At 39.3% G+C, this 21,724-nt stretch overlaps 3 protein-coding genes across 4 annotated transcripts; 2 read left to right on the forward strand and 1 right to left on the reverse strand.

Moving 5' to 3' along the window:
* Positions 1–656: 656 nt before the first annotated feature.
* On the forward strand, positions 657–1,948 carry trh (thyrotropin-releasing hormone). Its single transcript, XM_015005351.2, has 2 exons — positions 657–849; positions 1,330–1,948. The coding sequence occupies exons 1-2, from the start codon at positions 657–659 to the stop codon at positions 1,944–1,946; spliced, it is 810 nt and encodes a 269-aa protein (XP_014860837.2). The 3' UTR covers positions 1,947–1,948.
* Positions 1,949–5,090: 3,142 nt separating this feature from the next.
* Positions 5,091–10,338, forward strand: LOC106928824 (NACHT, LRR and PYD domains-containing protein 12-like). 2 transcript variants are annotated; one of them, XM_015005339.2, is made up of 8 exons: positions 5,106–7,147; positions 7,236–7,397; positions 7,903–8,076; positions 8,152–8,325; positions 8,434–8,607; positions 8,970–9,143; positions 9,250–9,417; positions 9,516–10,338. In XM_015005339.2, exons 1-8 carry the CDS (start codon positions 5,580–5,582, stop codon positions 9,583–9,585), a joined length of 2,664 nt encoding a protein of 887 aa, XP_014860825.2. In that variant the 5' UTR covers positions 5,106–5,579; the 3' UTR covers positions 9,586–10,338. The 2 variants fall into 2 exon arrangements, with proteins under 2 accessions (XP_087863386.1, XP_014860825.2); XM_088007260.1 differs by lacking the exons at positions 7,903–8,076; positions 8,152–8,325; positions 8,434–8,607 and having other exon boundaries at positions 5,091–7,147.
* Positions 9,940–20,010, reverse strand: LOC106928826 (ceramide synthase 5-like). The gene is made up of 10 exons (XM_015005344.2): positions 19,619–20,010; positions 17,494–17,596; positions 17,173–17,303; positions 15,766–15,823; positions 14,829–14,879; positions 14,620–14,712; positions 11,455–11,583; positions 11,244–11,350; positions 10,997–11,153; positions 9,940–10,476 (listed from the first exon to the last, which is right to left on the reverse strand). The coding sequence occupies exons 1-10, from the start codon at positions 19,795–19,797 to the stop codon at positions 10,336–10,338; spliced, it is 1,149 nt and encodes a 382-aa protein (XP_014860830.1). The 5' UTR covers positions 19,798–20,010; the 3' UTR covers positions 9,940–10,335.
* Between the last annotated feature and the right edge of the window lie 1,714 nt (positions 20,011–21,724).

The following is a 21,724-nucleotide window of genomic DNA, read 5'->3' on the forward strand; positions in this document are numbered from 1 at the left end:
TGCAATCACGCAAAATCAATAAGTAAAAACTTAAATTCTTTAAAAAAAAAAAAAAGTAATCCCATAATAACCCATCCTCCCTAAGTGCAAGGTTTATCTTAGTTTCGCGAAAGCTAAACTGGGAAGCAGTCCTTGTAGGGGCGATCATTCACCAAACCCAGTTGCGCACGACTTAGTGACATCAGTGGGGACGAGAGATCCTGAAAAATTACTCCTGGGATTGTGTGACGACAGTGACCGGGAAGTATAAAAGCAGAGCCGAAGAAGTTGTCAGCTCATATACCTCCAGGATCTGGCCTAAAGGGTCACCGAGAGCTCCAAGAAGCGGGGAAAAACCATTAGCAACGCTGCCAGCGGTGCCTCGGGGAGGGGACGAGGAGAATTTGGATACTTTTCATGTGAGTCTGGCGCTTTTCAAAATCCTAGATTTGAGATTATGGGTCACCTTACCTGGATATATCAGGTTTACTGTGCGTCTCGCACTTGTAAATGAGCTTTGTTTGTTTCTGAAAGTCCAGAAGCAAACAATGCAACTCGTGCATCATTAATCTTTTATTGACTTCATGAATTAAGCATGATTTGGCATGATTTGTAATAAAACTTTGACTTTGTGTGGAATCTTTTTTTTCTAGTAGAGGTGGAAAAAAAATAAAGCCATGAAGTCGGCAAGCCTTCTAGTCCTGGCATCTTTTGTGATCTGCAATTTGGCAGTGTGTGATGGACAGGGTCTCCCTGCTGAGGATGAGATGGACCGAAGTACCACCATAGACAACCTCATGCTACAGAGAGCACAGAGCCTCCTCTTACGGTCTATTCTCAAAAAGCTGCAGGATGGAGACGGTAAAAATGGTGCGTGAAGCTCATGGTTTGGGTATATTTTTCGGCAACAAAAAAAAAAGAAAAAAAGGTGACTCTGCAGCATCATACGGTCATGCTGTTTTTTTTTTTTTAATTTTTTTTTTTTTATGTGTATTTACTTGTTTAAATCAACCATTACATATTATTTCCTGTTACCTAAGCCTCATGGGAACTGGGAACTACTTTTCCCCTCAAACGTAAAATCATGAATAATTACAAAATGTTTTTGCATTCTCTATTTCTAAAGAGAAATAGAGCTCTCAGAAATAGAGCTCTATTCCTGAGAGCTCTATTCCTCAGCTCTCAGGAATAGAGCTGAGGAAATATGGACCGTAAGATGCTGTCTTGTGCGTAATTTACGCACGGCGCACGCCAACTGTAAAATCCATCTTGCTGCAGTTTGTCTATGCTAGAATAGACTCAGTCGGTATTAGATCAATACTAAACAAGTCCTCAACACTTTTTGTCCAGATGGGATTTTATCACAACCACAATGGGTGACAAAAAGACAGCATCCCGGCAAGAGATACTTCGAGGACCTGGAGAAGCGGCAGCATCCGGGCAGAAGGGAGGTGGTCGACGACGAACAGTTCTGGGATATGCAAAAGAGACAGCACCCCGGCAAGCGCGAAGACGAAATGCATTCGTTCACGGAGTTCCAGAAGAGGCAGCATCCAGGGAAGCGCTCCACCACGGGACACATTCCCGACAGCCCCGTCGTGGTGCTCAGCGAACTTTCCAAGCGCCAGCATCCGGGCAAGCGCTATCTGGTGCTGCACAGCAAGCGCCAGCATCCCGGTAAGCGTCTTCTCGAAGATGAGGACGGTGAGGCGGACTGGACTGAGGACGGAGAGGAAGATATGTCCGAGCTGGAGAAGCGTCAGCACCCAGGAAAACGCTTTTGGGATAACTCCAGTCCGGAATTAAGCACCAGCAGTCCGTGTGACGTTTTGGACTCTGACAGCTGCAGTAAGACCAGTCTGCTGCTCGACTTTCTGGAAAACATCAACAAAAGTCACGCCGAGGAGAAGAGACAACACCCGGGGAAAAGGTTTGCACCAGAGGAGGAGATGGAGGAAGGAGAGTAGGGAAAGAAACGGCTGTTCTGCTTTGTTATCAACCAATAAACTACGTGATCAATATGAAATATGAAAAAATGAAACTTATTTTAATTATTTAACCGTTTGAGCCATTTTTCTTTGGCACACAGTTTATAACATTAACGCATAGCATCAGTCTGAAATTCTTCTTTGGAGCGCTTGTGCGTAATTATTCTCAATATCTTTAAACTTTGCTGTAAATACAGATTTAGGACGACGGGATATGCTAATCTAAATCTAATTATTTCTTGAGTTATGTTACGGTTTATTATTTTCATTAGAATATTTATGACTAATTTACATAGGATTATAATTACTGGCTTCAGCAATGTTGCCTCTGTGAGGCAACACGTCCTTGTCAGTGTGGCACATGACACACCTGAGTCCAGAACTAATGAAAACTGCCTCGCTTGCATCAAATAAAACTCTTGACTGACTGATTTGTGTTTTATTTATACTTATGTAAAATATATAGAATTCTACAGCAAATTAAGTGTGTTACTCTTTATTTTTTACACTGCCTTATAAATGAAGTTCATTAAAGATGCTTCTGGTAACCAGTACAAGCAAAATGTGAGGCGTGTGCAGTGCAGATGTATTGCAGCTATCTGTTTCCTCAATTGCACAGCTTTCAGCCAGTTACAATCCTCTGTTATAAAGTGTTATTTATGCAGACAGATACCAGGGGGATGATGTCAAGTGTCCACTCTTTAATTGGAATCTGTCCTCAACATGCAAATTTATCCAGAAGCATCAGAACATTCAGACAAAAATGCTTTGCTAATTCTTGTCCACTCCAGAGCACCGTCAACATTTCACCCGCAAAAACTGTGTAACAATATGCACACATTTTATTCTTATTTATCTTAATCTATGAGTAGGAATTGTGTAAACGGTCAAAAGTCCTTTAATTACATCAGTTAAGCTACCGTATTAGTTCAAATGTGAGGTAATTTTGTTAATTTGATGTATTCTACAAGTTTAAAAAAATGGTCATAGAGGAATAAAACTTTATTAAAAGAATAAAATTTTTAAAATCCATTCTAAAAAAGATTTATCATGGTAACCACAGCTGGGATGTCCTGTTTCTCACTAACATCTGCAAAAAGGTCAGCATAACTACAGGCAACAGTTTGGCACGTTAAAGCTGGATACAAAACTTAAACGGTAAAAATAAAAATAAATAAAAAATTTACATGGTTGTATAATTTGGACGTTTCCATGACAACAGCAGCTGAGATATTATTGTTCATTAGTAACAGCAGCCTCAGGGCTAAGAAGCCCTGCTTACTAGTAAGTTTACATCTTGCATTGTTCTTGAGTTGACTCAAAACTTTTGGGTTTTTGCAGACTGACACGGGAAACTTTTTCCATACTTACTCATATAAATGTAAATTATTGTACAGTCATGAGCAAAATCTTTCGGATGCTGTAGCAGATGACGAGGCACAGAGCAAAAATTAATTGCAGAGTAAAGTATGAAAGGGAATTAAAGTGAAGTGCATATAATTGTGATAAATCCCCAGTGATTTAATATTTCTTTGTGTTATCTTTCTAAAAACAACATGTCCCTCTTTGTAACTGTTAAAGAACCCCAAAAAGCTTTTAAATATGGTTTTAACAAATGTAGTTTTGTTATAACTTCATTTTTATTTGAACAGTTTAATTGCGTTTACAAACAGAATGAAGTATTAATATTTTCTACATCCATTTTTATGATTTAGTTGAAAACATGCTTTTTCACAACATGAAAGAAAAATAATCCATTCTCTTCTGCAAAAGTTTTATTATTATCATTATTATTATTATTATTTTTATTATTATTATTTTTGTTAAATCCTAGAAACAGAAATACAATCTGAATCTCACAATGACCATACTTACCACTTCAGTCTTTTTAGAAGCAATTATTGAAATGTAGCTCTATCTAGTTAAAGGCTGATTTTGTTCTGAGTTAAAGATCAAAGGTTAAAGACTGAAGATTTCACGTTATCAAAGTGTGTCTATCAATATCTCTTGTAGCATCTCATCTATAATGTAGGTTCTTCATGTCTGAGAAAGCTTTAAGGATAGTCTGGTAGAAAAACTAGAAGAATTCAGAAGAGGAAGGCGTTTGGGCTTCTGCAGGTTCTGACACCAGAAAACAGTGTCAATCAGGGCAGGACAAGAGTATCTGCAGCCAGGTCAGTGAATGTTTACGTTCTCTGAACAAAATTGGGATTCATTTGTCTCTTTCTCTCTCTTAGTCAGATGGATTGGTTTTCAACATCTGGAACAGTTGAGAAACTCCTCAGTAGTTTTGTTTTGACCTTCTTTCGGTGTTTGCTATGAAGCGGTGACAAGAAATGGAAACAAGCAAACTAAGAACACTTTACATGGACTTTACATAGAACTTGTAATTATTCTCTGTCAAATTTTGATTCATTTGATGCAACATCACCTCAGCACATTTTAGAGTTCCAATTTGTTCAACACATTAAACACAATTTAGTCAAACTAATAAATTTTTAATAAGCCAGTTGGTCTCTTGGCATTTCCTCCCTTGAAATCCCGAGAAAACTAAAAATTGTGCTGGATGAACTTGGTTCTGGTTTGTACTGTAGATACAGAGAGCCAAAAATAAAGACAAAGCTTTATACACGTTTTCAATGACAAATAAAGAAACAATGAACATTACAGTGAATAAAAGTAGCTTTTACATTTAGGTTCTGGCTTGTTGATTCGTCTGTTCTAGTCAGCCCATTTTTCTCCCATTCTTCTTTGAATCAGCACTAACAAGCACACAGACATAGGCCACCATGATGTCATCGGGACCATGGAGGAGTGTTTCCCAAGTCTACTAAGATAAGTATTAAAAAGAAGATTTTGTTATTTAATAAAGAAAACACTAAAAGGAGATAAGAACATTGTCGCCAGCAGTAGATGACAGGCTACTGCCAAAATGGCCTAAAATTGTACTTTAGTTCTATATCAAAAAGAAGAATGACAACAAACTTGTTTTATGGCAGAAAAAGGAAAAGTCAAACAGATGGTTTTGGAACTCCTAGCAGGAACATCCAATGAACTTCTGGGTCATCATTGCAGAAGGTAATGTGTAAACAGCGCCCCTTTGTGGATTAATACAGCTATGAATACAATTCCTGTACTGTAATTTCATCCAAGTGTGGCCTGCAGGCTTCTTCCTGCCACACAGAGAAAGGTGAGGTGTACTTGAAGACTGCCAGTGGTCCGTCCCCGCCCCTTTCTGTTTGCTGCAGCGTGGTGTACAAGGCTCTACCCACCAGTAACTAAAAGAAGGAAGAGTCTCATATTGCCTGTAAGACAGCGTGCCGGGTAAAATTGCCCTCCGACATTTCCTGGTTTTCCGTTTTATGATGATGGCCTGCTATGAATCTGAAAATGTGGCTTGGGCTAGGATAATTTCCCCCACAACTGTCCCTCGAAGTTTACTACGTTTCCTCCGCAGAGTACAACTCTTGTAAACACGTTCATGGACAGTTTTTCGAGGTATAGAAAAACCAAATAATCACGCATGAACTTTTAGTTTTGCATGCAAGCAAAAAGGGTGTTAGCTGTTCCCTCAAGCTGCGTTCATTGTGTGTTAGCTGTTATTATTTCTGGATGTCTATCAGAATGGATAAAGTTGATATTCTGACTCGCATCCTGAAGACAGAAAACACCTCAACGATTCTCGGTGGTCAGTCTCCTGCCAGCATCATTAACAGCCGGAAGTACGTACCTGTCACCGTCGACGCTCAGGATGATAACCTGGGTTTCCTAGATGACGCCATCCGGACTGTTCTCTGTGGTGAGACCAGAACTGTTGTAGTGGTTGGTCCAGAAGGTTCTGGTAAAACCACCGCTTTGTTCAAGCTTGTTGTCGATTGGGCTAATGGAGAATGCCTTCAAAACTTTTCTCATGTTTTCAACTTCCAGTTTAGTAAAATAGGATCTTCTACAGATGAACTTTCTTTGGAAACTTTAATCCAACAAGGCCACCTTCAAATGCCCCCAAACTTCACACGTCTGGTTACAGAGGAGCCTGATGGCATGTTGTTTGTATTTGATGGTCTGGATGAGTTTAAGCACAGCCTGGACCCCTCATTCCACACCCTGACCTCTGACCCTTACCATCTGGTCTCTGTGTCCTGCTTATTGGCCAGTCTGCTTCACGGATCCCTGCTGAAAGGAGCCGCCTTTCTTGTTGCAACCAGGCCCACAGATGGCGTGAAGTTCCTCGGCGGGATTCGGATGGATGTGTTGGGGTTTCAGAAACCGCAAAGAGAGGTTTACTTTAACAACTTCTTCCCTGACCCCACTGCAGCTAGTGAAGCATTTCTGCACATGGAAAGAACTCTGGGCATTTATGATTTCTGTGCTTCTCCCAGGTTTTGTTGGACAGTCTGCTCTATTTACAAGCGGCTTATTGATTTATGTACCAAACTTTCTGAGACTCTGTCTCGGCTATTTGTGGATATTTTGGTCCACCTGATTCAGACTCTCTCACTGAACAAAGAACACAGCAGAGGGTTAGTGTTGGCTCTTGGCAGAATGGCATCTCACTGCCTCCACTACCAACATTCAAGCTGTTCCAAACATGCCATTGATTCCTTTGGTTTTGAACAGAGTCTTACCTCTGTGGATGGTTTCTTGAGAGTTCACGGTGAAGGAGAGTTCTCCTTCCACTCCAAACTGATGCAGGAGTTCGTCTTGGCCGTGGCTTTCTTTTTGGACCCGTCGACACACGGAGATGCGGAGAAGATGCTGGATAATCACAAAGGTTGTTCAAAGTTTCTAGATTTCTTTATGTCGGGGCTCTCTGAGCCGGTCCAGTACAGATTGCTGGAAGACTTACTGGGAAAGTTTAGTTCTGATCAGATTAAAGGTTTTAAAAGCTGGTTTAAAAGCAGATCAGAGAAAACACTGAAGAAATACAACAAATCTGAACACTACAGATGTTTCCATTTGCTGCATCAAGCCCAGAACGAGAGTTTGGTAAAGGAAATCCTCAACCCTCCTGCACACCCGTGCATCTTTCATGAAAACCTGAGCCTCCAGGACTGTGCAGCTCTGAATTACGTGATCACATGTCTGGGTGAAAGGGAAAAGTTGAGCGTGTCCAGAACAACAATATTAAGAGAGATGATGGAGGTCTTGGCTCCGTCTGTGAGTCTGTCACACACTGTGATGTAAGTGGGAAGTGCTCTTAAAAGATAAACATATATCATTCAGTGTGTACAGCACCATATATATGAAATGCAATGCCGTCTCCTCCAGCTTGTCAAACTGCTCCATTCATAAAGACTCCATCCCTCTGCTGGCTTCAGCTGTCAGCATGGGTGTCACCACAGAGCTGGAGCTTTCCCATTCCAATCTCGGAGATGAAAAGTTGGACATTCTCTGTGCGGGATTAAGAGAGGCCAAGCTACATGGACTAAAGTAAGACAAATACCTTTTTATATGTTTTTTTTGTTGCTGATGATGCAATTCTGATAAAATATTCCCATCAATTTTTTTTTCACTTTTTTGTCACATACATTAACATAAATTAGATTCTCAATCAATTGTTTGACTTAAACTCCATGTCAAGTTGCCAAAACACATATTGATGGTCTTTAAATTTTACAACATTCTGAGCATTTTAGAAAAGGGGAAAAAAGTACAACAATCAAACTGACTGACTGAAGGGGGCGTTCTTCTTCACTTGGGTGATGCAGCAGGACAATGTTCCTGCGTTTTGCTCTGAATCAAGTATAAAGTACAAAGGGAAGATTTTTCAGCGGCCTAGTCAAAATTTAAGCAGAAATTTGATTAAAATGTTTTGACATGACTCTAAACCTGCAGTTCAGTTGTAAGTGGGCAAATATGCTTCTATAACACTGTAGATATTGTTCAAAAGAAAAGACAGAACATAACTAGAGTTGTTGTGTTTTGATATTTGAAGTCTTAATGTCTGTGGTCTGACTGCGGCCTGCTGTGACAACCTGGCCTTCCTGCTAACCTCGGGAGCCTCCCAACTCCAAATTTTACAAATGATGTTTAATCCAATCGGCGATCAGGGCTTCGCAAAGCTGCGCGAAGCAATGCACAGTCCAAACTGCAGACTACAGGAGCTCCAGTAAGTTCTGAAATAGTACAGATTTACATTTCAACATGTCCACTCTGTCAGATGATCAACTTTTCTTGTTAACAGGATTCAAAGCTGTAATTTGACTGCAGCGTCCATGGAGGCTTTTGCATCGGCTTTGTGTTCTGGTCAATCGCAGTTGACAAAAATTGACTTCAAGGGGAACATGGCTGGTGACAGTGGAGTTGAAGCCTTATGCAAAGCCCTCCGACAGCCACTTTGTAAACTGCAGAGCCTCGGGTATGAATCCGTTTTAAGGTCATAAAACCAAGATTGGCTCCGTTTAATTTCAGTAATCTGGGGCAATTTGATTTTCTAAAAGTGATACGTTTTTAATCTGTTTTGTAGACTGTTTGACAACGGTTTGACAGGTGCATGCTGCTCCAGTTTGAAGGAGGTCTTCATGTCTGAACACTGCTCTCTGTCAGAACTCGACCTGTCACTGAATAGTTTGGGACAGGAGGGGGCGCTGCTGCTTTGCCATGGCCTCAAATCACCCAGTTGCCTCATAGAAATCCTGAAGTAAGCTCATTGCTAATTATTTATTTTAACTCAGTCTTTAGTTTTCTTTTTTTTTTTTTAGGTACAGATATACTCTTCCTGATACCTCAACTGTTTTCTTTGTTATACAAGAAACTGGTGTTTGAGAAGTTGCAGTAAAACATTTCCACATGTAAATTTTGAAGAAAATAATTATCAATTTAATTGCTTTGCCACTTAACAAAAATAAGTAATTTTGGTAAGCTTACCCAACCTAAAACAGGAAACTTATCTCATTTCATGTCAAACCTTGAGGAACATGAAATATGTAATTTCTTTAAAAGGATAATGTTTGTAAATATTCACTAACCAGCCCTGTTGTTGTCCTCTGACTGTTTCTGCAGCTTGACACGATGCGACTTAACCACAGCAGTCTTTGAGGAACTGGGATCAGTTCTTAAAAATGGGACATGTCAAATCAAATCTCTACTTTTAGCCATCAACAAAGTGGGAGACCAAGGCGTTAAATATCTCTGGGATGCTCTTGCACATCCAAACTGCTTGTTGGAGGAACTGAGGTGAGCTAAAGAGGAGAAAACAAAATGCTCTTGGTTTTTTTTTTCTCCCCAAAACCCACTTGCAGTGCACTATTCTATGAATCTACTTGCTTTCTCTTTAACACAGCGTGGAAATGACCAAATTGACAGATGCCTGTGTTGAAGACCTGTGTGCTGCTCTCAGAGCTAGTCATACCCTGAAACTCCTGGAGCTGAGAAACAACTCTCTCACTGACGCTGCCGTCCCTGCGATTGTCCAAGTCATGAAAGAAAAACAAAACATGAAGGAGTTAAAGTACGTTGGGCCTCACTTGAATCATGAACTCTAGGCAAACTCGATATGTGTTTTGCATGCTATCAAAATCTAACTTCATTTATTCTCTCCTCTTTCAGCCTGAAGTACAATGACTTCAGCGAAGATGCTCTTCAAATGTTGGATACATGTCATAACATTAGATACTGAGGAGATGATTACACCCAAAAACCTCAAGCGACACTCAGACACAAATGCCATCCATTTACAACACTCAGAAAGTATCTGCCCCCTTACAGAGTTTTTTTGGGGTTTTTTTTTTTCATTTTTTTGTCCTGTAGACCCAAGATTATGTGGTTACGTAAGCAGGACCAGCACACTATACGTTGAAGTACATTCTAAAAGTAAAAAGCGTGTACTTAGGGGATGTGTTGGTTTTGCTTTATGCAAAACTACTTCAGCAAATGATCCATTTAAGTGTCACCTTTTAAGTGAAGAACATTTAATAACTTGAGGCAGATGAAACTGCCATTCATTAAAGGAAAGACCCAGCACTACAATCACTGCACTTATTGCACTTTTATCAAGAAAACTTTGGGATGTTTGACAATTTAAATCAAAAAGCACAGAAGCATATGTCACTATAACACAACAAATACTTTGGAAGCAGTGATTTGTTTCACAGCAGTCATCGTTGTCAACAAGAAAATCTATTTACAAGCATAAAGCATTGTAAGCAGCTCCCCGGTTGCTGCAGTTCTCATATAGTTCTCGTGTACTTGTGAGAAAAACAGTAGACGTAAACATTTCAAGTGTCCAAGGCTGTGCACTCACCTTGGAGTTTAACATCTTAGAACTATTTGTAGGAAAAATAATTAAAAGTTCATCGTAATAAGGTGTAGAGCGATTCTTGCCTGTATAACTAAAAGAAAATATGATTGGAATAAAGTATCGATCCCCTCAGTGGTCATGAGTTTCTCCATTAAGGACACGGGTGTGGTTGCTGTCCCTCAGTTTGGAGGTTTGACAGTTTTTACTGCCATTGGAGGAAATGTCCTCATCTGTGCTGCTCTCTATGTCACTGCGATCGTCTTTCGACACCTGGAGATGGCAGAAACAAGACCCATTGTTTAAACAAGCATGAGAGGTTTGCATCCGTGCTGCAGTTTAGCTAAAGCCTTCACGCCCTCACATTTTTCACATTCAAGCAACAAATGTATGCGCTTGACGTCAAATAATATACTTTTTTTTTTTTTTCTGAAAAATGGTGTGGGGTGTATGCTTAATCAGCCTTTAACTCTCATATCCATAAATATAATTCTGCATCATCTAATTAAATGGACTTCAACTTTATGCAATTTCATATTAGTGTAAATTCATCTGAAAATAGAGGAAGTATTACAAAAGTGTTCAAAAATTTGTCAACCTAAACTGATAAGAAGAGCACCAAAAGAAGCCCAGGAAGGAAAAAGGCCAACCAGAAATTGAGCAAAACCATGAATCATATTTATTTTACTCACAATCACTACTTTGTGTTAACCTGACACATTAAAATGCACAAAAAAAAAGCATAAATACTTTTTGAATTTAGTGCAGCTGCTGCGTTAGGATGTAAACAAACCTTTCCCTTGAAGATGGCTTTGACAGCAATGCGAGCGATGAGGTAGAACCAGATGATGTGGAGAGTCTGCAGGACCAGCAGTAACCCGTTTATCAGCCACCAGGCCTGATATGGCCCAATGATCTGCCAGCTCTCAAACAGCACACTGTAAACAATCCTACAAGCAAAACCAACCAAATAATGCATTTAATTAAATAAAAGAAAAGAAAAAGGCTTTTTATTTTAAAGTGCATTGATGAACTCTCACCAGAAAGGAAAAATGACGAGTCGAGTGAGAAAAAAGCTTATGCTGAACACCACAAACAAGCTGTCGCATAGCCTCTGGTACTTGGCATAGTTGGCCAACTTGGCTGCCTTTGAGAAACAAGACGAGCAAGCTCTCAGAAATGATGAATCAAATTCCTCTATTTTGAGTCAACAGCTAAAGTCATGTTTCAGCTGATGATGGATCCATTTACCTCGAGGAAGATGTCCGAAGCATCGTGTACACACATCACCAGAGTGCCAGCTCTTAGCATGTTGTTGCCATAGGAGATGGTGATGAGGAATATGGTGGCCAGGTGGTGGACAAGCATGATCATGAAATCCTGCCATCGTCACAATGAGACGGGACAAATAAGAACAGAGCGATAAATCAGTAAATCAGTAGGTATTGTGATGAAATGCTGGGTTAAGCTGTGTTAATGCTTATAAAACTAAGTCTATTAAATCCAAAGGAAAATAAAGCTGTTAAATAAATAAAAGTCAAATCAGATTTGTTGTTGTGCTTTGCTGGTATTGGCGATCGCCAGTACTAGTTCCACTATTAAACTTTACGACAGTGTTATGAAGAGGGTGTTGGGAAGCTTGTACAGTTTTCATATTTCAACCATTCTCCCATAAAGTTCTAGATCTGTTTTCAGAGGACGTTTTTCATAAAACACATTTGACTTGTTCTCTCTGATGCTGCAGTCACTTCTGGGGGTTGTGCAAGGAGTTGCACTCAATAGAAATGATTTAACATCTTGTTTTAACTGTTCAAAAGATTTTTTTATCCAGGAAAAAAAAGGTTCTCTCCAACTATGTACTATTTTTTTTTTTTTTTTTTTTTTTTTCATTTTTAGGACAGGGAATTATGTTTGTGTCCATCTTATTCTTGGAGTCATCTTCATTTTTCAAGTTTAAAATAAGGACATTGGAGATTTGCAGAGACCTAAAGAGAGGCTGGTAACAGCTTTTACATCACAGATCGTTTAATCCACAAAATTAAGTATACAATATATGTAACAATGAATCATCTCATCTGCAGGCAACCCCTGCAGCTGTTTATGCCTAAATAAAGTATTCCACAACTGCATAAATTATGCCGATAACCAGGGCTTAATGTTGCCCTGGTTACAACATTAACCAGGCCACTAGGTCAGAGTGTGGGCCACTAGATCAGAGTTAGATTCGGTGCCCTATTGACACCACTTTCTTTTATACAAATAACCAAAGACACTATTGGTAGATGTATGGAATCAAGTTTTTCAGGCCCCATCTACATAAAAGTTTTTCTGAAATGTTCTTTTTTTAAAAAAAGACTTCCTAGCAAAAAAAAAAAAAAAGTCTCTAGCGCAATCTCTAAGAAGACCTTCATGCATGCCATAAAATATCCAGATCATTACATCTACACCAGGTGTTTCTGAGGTGATGCAACAGTTACTGATTAACACCAAAACAAAGAAAGCAGGAAACATGGTTCAATGTGAAGTTGTTGCACTTGACATGGTTTCAGTCGGCTTTTCAAATAGTTGTATTTTGGTTATGCACACCAAAAATCCTTCAAATTAACACAGCCCATCTGGTATGCATGTGAGAATATGTGCATAAATGAATGAATGACTTGTTGCACTATAAAAGTGCAGGCCATTTACCATGTAGTAATTTAATTCACCTGGGTCCTTGCTAAAGTTCAACTCAACCAATAACCCTTTGTGAGAAGGCACAAGTTTGTTTGAGTGATACAAGCGGGGGGAGGGGGGGAAGCCTTGTCTGACCCATTATCACAAACGTAAACATGAGTATCATGCACAGGGACTTTAACTCCAACTGTGTACTTTTGCCTGATAAGATTAAGAAAGATCTTTTCAGTAACACTTCAGCAGGATTTGGCATAAAATAAAGGGTGGGTATATGGAAAATCCCCTCATGCTCAATTAAATATAGTGGAGGTTCTGTAATATTTTTCTTCTAAAGGGTATGGCATCCAGAACTCTTTAACAAAACCTAAAGTGGCTCTTCACTTGGACTTTCAACAGGATAATGATCCAAAAATACAGAAACTGTTTCATAAAATGTCCACCGATTTACCGGCCAGCTGACTTATTGGCACAGAATTCCTTAGTTTTGGGAGATTGGCCGATACCTTCATGTGAAGCCAATCTACCCAAGTAAAGATACACATTTTCTGATATAGTTGAAGATAAAATCTAACTCCTGAGATATTTAAAACTGTCGTAACCTTTATGAAGAATGTTTTTACACATTTGTTGAACCTGTCATCATGTCATAACACTATGTTATGAGGCAGCTTATCTGTGAAAAGATCAATCTCTGCCTCTTCCCTCCGCGTTCTAAAGAAATGAGCTGCACCCGACCAAAAACAAACAAACAAACAAAAAGAATCAGGAAGAAGGTCTCAATGATGTCATCTGTGGGCCATGTGTATACAATTTGTTAATGGCAGAGAAACAACTTACCATTACAGGAAAACCCATCTATCCACCATCATGCTAACTAGCCTGAGCATTCACAACAAGGGTTGGACTGGGGGAATGAGCAGCACCACAAGAGCTTGTGATTAACAATGTTAAGACCCATCTTAGCTCTGATTGGTTGTTTCTAGTTAGCTCTGGGAGCACGGGCAGAAGGCAGAGGAGAATGATTTTTCTTTTTTTTTTTTTTCCCCACAGATTATTTGTCTCATGCCATACTGTCACCATGTGCCATCACAGTTTCAACAAATATGTAAAAATATATATTTTTTTAATAAAAGTTACATGCTGCAAATTTAAGGAACAACAGAAGTGATGTTTCCATAGCAATATAATAGAAGTCAACAAAAGGAAGAGTCACAATGACATCTTTCAGAAAAAAGTAAACTATAAAGGGTTCTCAAGAATTTAAAACGAGACATAGAAAAACAAATCAAAATACCAAAAGTAGCTAAATGACTTTTTTAATTATATCTGTAGGCAACTTTTGTTTAGTAAGAGACTAAAGAGGCACATTTTCTTGGAATGTGCGTGCAAGAAGGACACAGCTTCATCTGTAATTGCTGATCACAACCAGATAAATCAATTGCCTGACAAAATATTTCATGAATATATGAGTATACTCATATACTCCATATGAGTATATATGGATGAATCTAATTTACCATTATATTTTGCATTTAACATTTTTTATTATTATTATTTCTACAAGAGTCAAGATCAATGATTTTATGCTGGCAACATTTGATACTTTGACACATATACAAATGGTTTAAAAGTAAGAAGCATAGTACACAAAACAAACTAAAATAAGGCCTCTAGGAACAAACACCTTTAGTTACAATACGAGTGATGACGGGAGCACAATAGTGTTGGTTGTTGACTCACCTTACGTTTAACATCAGTGAACTGGGACACCATCAGAGACCAATAGAAAGCCAGCTCAGCAACATAGTAATTGTATTGTCCAGGACTTAGAGGCTTTGAGGAGGGGAAGAAGCAAACACACCTTTGATAAATATGCAGCCATACTAATGTGGAAAGAAGTGCACAAAATGTGACACTTATGCAATTAGCAGTAAAATAGAACTGCTAACCTGAAAAGGGTAGTTGTGCCAACACTGTCTGGTATCCCACATCCAGGGTGACTAGAAGAGACAGTAAATGGGAGCAAGGTTAAATGACAAGGAGGAAACAAACAAATCAGGATTATACAAATCTCTTCAGAAAATTTAATTAAGACAAAGCGTAACCAAATGTCTTTTTCCAAGACAAAGTAAACACAAAGTACAGCATATTCCCAGATTCTTCCTACAGTAAATGTTTTTCCCTTTTGTGACGGTACTTCCTCATCGCGTGTTGCATGCAAGCTAAAATGTTAAATTTTGTCCTTTACTAGCGCACCTTTCACCCACGTTTGCTGTGCTTACTACAAAATTTGTGGTAAAGACCGTCTGTGCTTCTCCATGATGTGTGGAGTGCACGACTAAAAACCATTACACACTCCGACAGAACCGAAAAATTTAATCTCTCCACCTGGGCTTTTCTCTTAGTGCTGGTTTGGTGGCATCCAACTATTTTCTGATTGGTCACACAGCTGTGGTTAATGCAGACATGTCCTTTTATCAACATTTCTTCAGTTCTGCTCTTAGGTTTCTTGTGACATGAAATTTCATGAGCCAGAACCAACTTTGCTTTTACCCCTTAAAGTAAAACAGATTTCTGGGTTCTTGTGTAATATCTACAGAGCTCTATATTTGTTCTGTTCACAGATTCTTCCACCTGAATTGTGGAAATCTGGAGTTTTTTCAAACTTATGTTGGGTGTGTTGGCTGCGTCTTATAATGTTCTCCTTGCCAAGAGTTTGGTACAATTGAAATTATTTAATTTTGGGGCCTGCATATAAGTATAAACACTTTGTGTTGGAGTCTCATGTATATAATCCAAGTAAAATACACAGACGTTTGTGTTTGTGACATGACAAAATGTGAAAAGGTTCAAACTGCATGAACGCTTTGGCGTAGCTCAACTTACCACCCACAAATGACAAATGGCGTAGATAAAAATCACCAGGTAAAAGGTGAATCTCCACCTGCAGTGACAAAAATGGAAACAATGCTGTAACAAAATATGTAAAACTTCCTACCTTTAGCAGGCGATTACTAGACATTTCTAAAATGGCATCAAAGGTCCTGATGGGTTATCATTACACTGACAAGATTTTCTAACACATTGCTACTAAAATATCTCCAATTCTGCCAATTGTTAAAGAATTTGAAATATTTGAGTTTGAACCCATCATGTTGAGAGAAAAAAACTCAATTAAAAGTGAAAAAGTATCATTACAAAAAGTCTTGATTCTCCCCACCAGGGGCTCCAGGTGCCAGCACAACTATTTATGGAGATCTTGAATGATATTTGAGAAGACAATATTTTAATATGAAATATTAAAAGACATCCTGTTTCATATTGTTGTAAATGTGGATTTCCCTTATTTCTAAGGGAACTGAAACTAACCCTCCAAACAGGTCTGGCGTGAAACAAAGCGAAAACACTTCCTGCCCACTCTAAGCACGTCGTTGGGTCTAAGATGTTGTGGCATCATTTCTCTCTCAAAAGCCCCAGGCGCCTGTTCATGAAGGATAGAATGATGGGAGTCTTTTCAGAGCACGGCAGTCTGAATCAAAATAATGGTCGCGTCTGCCAGCAAACTGAAAATAGGTAATTATTACCGCTTCTTTCAGCTGGGCAGTGGTTCAAAAACGTAACTTGTGTCAAATAAACACAGAAATGTGGAAGAGCATAAGAGGGGAACCAGAATCTCTGCAAGAATTGTGCAAGGAAGATTTGTCAAGAAGGCCGATTGTACGCTATAACCTTGTGAAATGTTTTAGCAGAAGACAAAGTGCTGGCTGTTCAGAAGAAGAGGGTTCTCCAAAGCAACAGCCCTGTAGAAACAAGTTTTCTTGTACAACAAAAAGCTGACTCTGCTGCTACTTTTTTAACACGTCGGTCTGAGGAGCAGAACTGGGCCGACAATTAATTGTTTATTTCCATCTTGTTGCCGTTTGCGTTTCAGAAGAAGAGAGAGAGAGAGAGAGGAGTTTTGGTCTTGTGGCATTTGCTAGGTCATGTGACGGTAAGAGTGATGCAGCGTTTAACTGAGGCAGACAAGCAGCGTCATCGGTGTGGTCAATTTCGGCTGTGTCAAAAATCTAGGGAAGTTTTACAGTAGCACATTTAAAAAAAAATGTGAATATTGCGTAAAAGTGCAATTGATCTTCCCAGTCATCTCAGAAAGAGAAATTGCCATTTTTCTTAAGAGATTCATTACACAAGGAGTAAAATATTGTGTGCAATGATTCCATATAAACTATAGGTTTCTGAGAAAATGCTTTATATTTCTGAGCCGTCAACTCTGCCGTCCTTCTTGAGACTTACATGCTCTCACAGAACTTCTTCTGCGTGGTGGGCCTGTCCTGGTTCCGGCGGATACGAAACCATCTCTGTATTTTCCGCTCCTCCCAGTCCAGCTGCTTGGAGAGTCCCTCCAGTTGTCTCGTGTCTGGACACTAAGGAGGACAGCATTAGTGGGACTTTACCTTCAAAGTACTGCATCTGCTTGTAAAACCACAATGGTATTTCATACGACAAGAGGTGTTTACTGAGCATGTCATTAGGCCTGTGGTGGTGTGTACCGCTGCAATAACACTGTGCTGCAGAGTTTACAGAGGATACAGAACAAACACAACCCTTATGTACCGTGTTGGACTGATAGAGCCTCTCCAGGACAGCGTTGGGCTGAACTCGCCGGGGCGCTCCCGCCTGAATCTGAAGTATGTGGGCACAGGGTCTGGCCACCAGCCTGTGTACACACAGACAGAGGGGCAAAAACCAGAGGGTGGGGACACACACACACACACACAAACACACACACACACACACACACACGTTTGGTATTAAAGAGACATTCAACCGGAGAGAGACATTTGATGCCATGGTAATTTACATTACAGTTTGCCCATAATGACATGTTAGAAAGGAATGACTGCATTTGTCAACGACAGAGAGCAGAATAAAGGCTATAAAAAGGGAGACACAGGGATGTGCTAAAAAGCCTGGAGAATGTAGCACCTAGTAGCCTGAGCAGAGTGTGTCGGTCTGTCATGGGAGAATGGGAAACTAGTTTGGGAGGGACGAGTCCGGCCAAAACGCTAACGCGTGTCACAGGATCCTCTGGCTGAGCTGGCCATTGCTCTGAATGAAACTCAGAGCCACCATGACATCTCAGCATGGCAACGGCCTGCTATTCCGGAATAGCAGGCTACTTTCTAAAGAGGTGATTCAATGAGACCTTTTACAGTTGTACTACATGATTTTTAATTGACCATCAAATGCTGGATTTGTCAAGGAATGACGCAGATTATAGCTAATTGCTGTTTGTGCCAAACGGTATTCCGCCTCCAGTTTTGTGATCTTGCACAAATGTTGTTTTAAATTTGTTCATCCAGTCAGAGCTAGCCCGAGGCGTCTATGAACCATGCAGCGGATTAGCAAGATTCCTAGAGGTTCCAATAAAACTTGAAATTACACAGAACAGGTTTACAAAAACGCCTTTGGGAAGGAACTAAACCGGCTGCCAACTGCTTTCTGTATTGCGTACCATAAAAAAAAACAGATCCTGTAAGCATGAAAGAATGGAAACGTATCTTGTGGAAAAATCAAGCCTTGTCATATCTTTTAGGTATGTGTTTCGCTTTTGATGCACGCACGGTTTGAACAGTGTTTTGAGATCCAGGCTTAGGTATTCACGGTGTTCTGCCAATTCAGGACAGAACATGTCACGTTTTGCTCTGAATTTAGCATTTATGATAGGCTACATAAATTTAAGTAATGTTAAAATTTGATAGTTGCTGTAATATTTACGCAGCGTCTGTGAAAATTAAAGGTATGAACACTGTGAAGCTCCAGCTTGCAGAATTTTTGACGCATTCATAAGAAATCCATGGCAACATTGGGGATCAAATTTTGCACACTACAGAGTTACGTTTATGTACAAAGGCGATGTAAACTAAGGCAGCACAATTTTCCATGCCATTGAAATCCAGTATTAGTATTCAATAGTGTTGATACACAATCAAAAGTCCACTCAGATCAATCCAGTTGCCAAAAATAGATTCAAATTCAAAATCCATAGCATACAAACCAGTTGATTGTAATCACAGTACAGTATGAAGTGATGTTAAGTTGGCAAGACAGTTGTCTATAATTTTCATGTTTCTGTCAAAACAGAAACATGTTTTAAAGCTAATCACTTCTGTTCAACAAGTAATGGCCGTTTTGCTGGAGCTACTCCTGATCAAAATATTAACATTTCTCAAATCAACAAAATTCTTAACAATTGCAATGTCTTATCTGGATGTGGATCCCAAAATAAACTGCACTTAAAACGTCTCACAACCTTTGGTCGTTTGTTTTCGGCAGAGCAGGGTCTCAGCAACATCTGAGCCCAATGAAATCTTTTTTTTTGTTTCATCATCTCACAGGAATGCTAATGTCGAAAAGGATGTTTACTAATCCCGCAGTTGTTCAACTGAGTTTTTCCTCAAAAACAACTTAAGTAACTCATCTGAAATGGAGAAGAAGACGTGCCCACAAAGAGCTTTTTCACTGTTCAGAAAAAATGACTCATGTGTTCACATTCCTGAAAGCAGCAACTTTTTTGCGGCTTCCGTTTCCATTTTGTTTTATTTTAGTCCGCATGAATCACAGTTTCTATGCAAGCTCTATCCGCGGAGCTGTAGCATAGTAGCGGACGAAGAAAAAGTGTAACTAAAAAAAAAAAGAAAACAACTACTAGAGCTGTAAAACAAGCAGAGGAGCTCACCTTTCAAACAGCAGCCTAAACAGTAAAACCCCGACAGCCAGAGGAAAGGCATGGCAGAGCATATGCTGCAGTCGGGGGTACTCCACTCCAGCTGGCGGGCGCTCCAGGTCTGCCCACGACACATTTTCGGGAAGCCAGAATCTCTCACTCCAAATCCAGGCTGAGATAAAGGAAGTCATCGGGGAGCAGAAAACGATAAAGCCGAAAGTAAGCCAAGTTGTCGGTGAAGTTTTGTATCCTGAGCGCGAAGCTAAGCTGAAGCATCACTCCTTTAGCTAAACTCTTAATGAGGAAACTGAACGCTGAACTTCTCTCTCTAACTAGCCTGACAGGCTACACCCACTACTGTTTACATGTGGAGGTGATCCCAGGCTGAGAGGAGCGGCGGCCAAACCAGGTTTAATTACAGCCCCAGGTCATTTATCTCAGGCTAAATGATCTGCTACAGCCAATTAACATTAGCAGCATCGCTATCAGTTGTGCAGCGGTAAGCAACCACACCATGTAACACTTCTAACAACACTTAAAAGTATTTTTCAGCTTGTACTTACTGAAGTTGTGTATGAAGTTAGCACAACCAGACTCATTTCTTTTTGTTGTTTGTTATGCTGCCGTTCCCAAAACTGACTGAAAGGCTTGAAATAATAAAGAATATGACAAATTAATTTGTATAATTTGGGGGGGGGAAGCATAAACTGTATTATGAGGAAAATATAAAATCAGTGTATTTACTGATTTTTTAAAAATGTTTTTATTTAAAATTATAGTTAAGAAAAGAATTAAGGACATTATATGAATGATCTGCCACTCAGAAGGTTCAAAAGCTGCTTAAAGGGCCGGTATTATGTATGTAACTCAGGCATATAGTGTGATTTTATTGTACAGTAAGGTTTTTATTGCACAGTAATGTTACTTTCAATTGTTATAAAAATGCTGTATATATCAAACATAACTTAAAATAAAATTGTCTTTATAATTTGACACTTTGAAATTGGCCTCTCTCTCTCTCTCTTTCCAAAAGATTAAAAAGATTAAGATAATGAGCAGGGTCATTTTAAAACACTGCTTACACTAGTGAGTTTAGTGATTTCTTAATGCTTGCGTGTTTAAATTATAACTTTTTGCTAACAAAAAATAAAGCTAAGAGTCCATAATAATAAGTAAATGATCTGGCCATTAGCAAGTTTGCAGATTATTTTGAATCTGGCGGCCCACTTATGATTTTCTTTTTAAAGATGTAAACCATTTTAATTAAGAGTACGTCACCTAACGAAGGCTGCAGAATTGCTCAAATAAAAGGGAGCAAACAATGAAAACAGAGAATAATCCACTGATTTATAGATTTAACTCAACCAAACGACGGTACAGGGTTTAAGATCAGATTGACTAAAATCAGATCTTGCAATGTAGGATGACCTAGCTTTTGAAATTTTTTGTGGTATTTGGTAGACCTACATTCAAAATGTTAAGTGTGGGGAGAAAAAAACTTTGATTATTGCTTTAAACACTTTATCCCCACTGTCAGAAATGGTGGCTGCAGTATCAAGTTGTCCAGACAGATGGAGCTAAATATTCACAAGTCCTGGAAGAAAATCAAAGACTTTCACTTACCACAAACTGGATAGTAACCTTAAATATTATTAGGTAGTTACCATGGAATATAAGCATATTTATGTAAGGAATGGCCAAGTCAAAATCCAAACCTAAATACAATTAATCTGTGGCAAGACAACTGATGCTTACAGGAGCACTAGGTTTGCAAAGAGTAGTATATGCAAGAGCAACAAAAGGAATTTCTCCACAGGCGGGTGAGGTAACTGGGTTTTTGGCATTAATCTAGCAGAAAAAAATCCCCCCCAAAAAACAAAAGTTTGTGACTGCAATATGGCAAAATGTAAACAAGTTTAAATGTTATAAATACTTTTGCAAAGCACTGTTTGGTACTTTCTAGTCCAGCTCTGCACACATCATATCTGGATCTTGCACAAACACAGAAGCACTGTAGCTATTCTGTTGGTACAGAGGATAAAACAACAGAGGAGGAGGATGCTGCACATTCATGACACACAGTCCCGCAGTGGCAGTCACTACTCTGTGTCATCCTGT

The sequence above is a fragment of the Poecilia mexicana genome, unplaced genomic scaffold, assembly GCF_051168715.1.
Source record: "Poecilia mexicana isolate PSO_F unplaced genomic scaffold, ASM5116871v1 scaffold_7, whole genome shotgun sequence".
In the NCBI taxonomy this organism is placed as follows: Eukaryota; Metazoa; Chordata; class Actinopteri; order Cyprinodontiformes; family Poeciliidae; genus Poecilia; species Poecilia mexicana.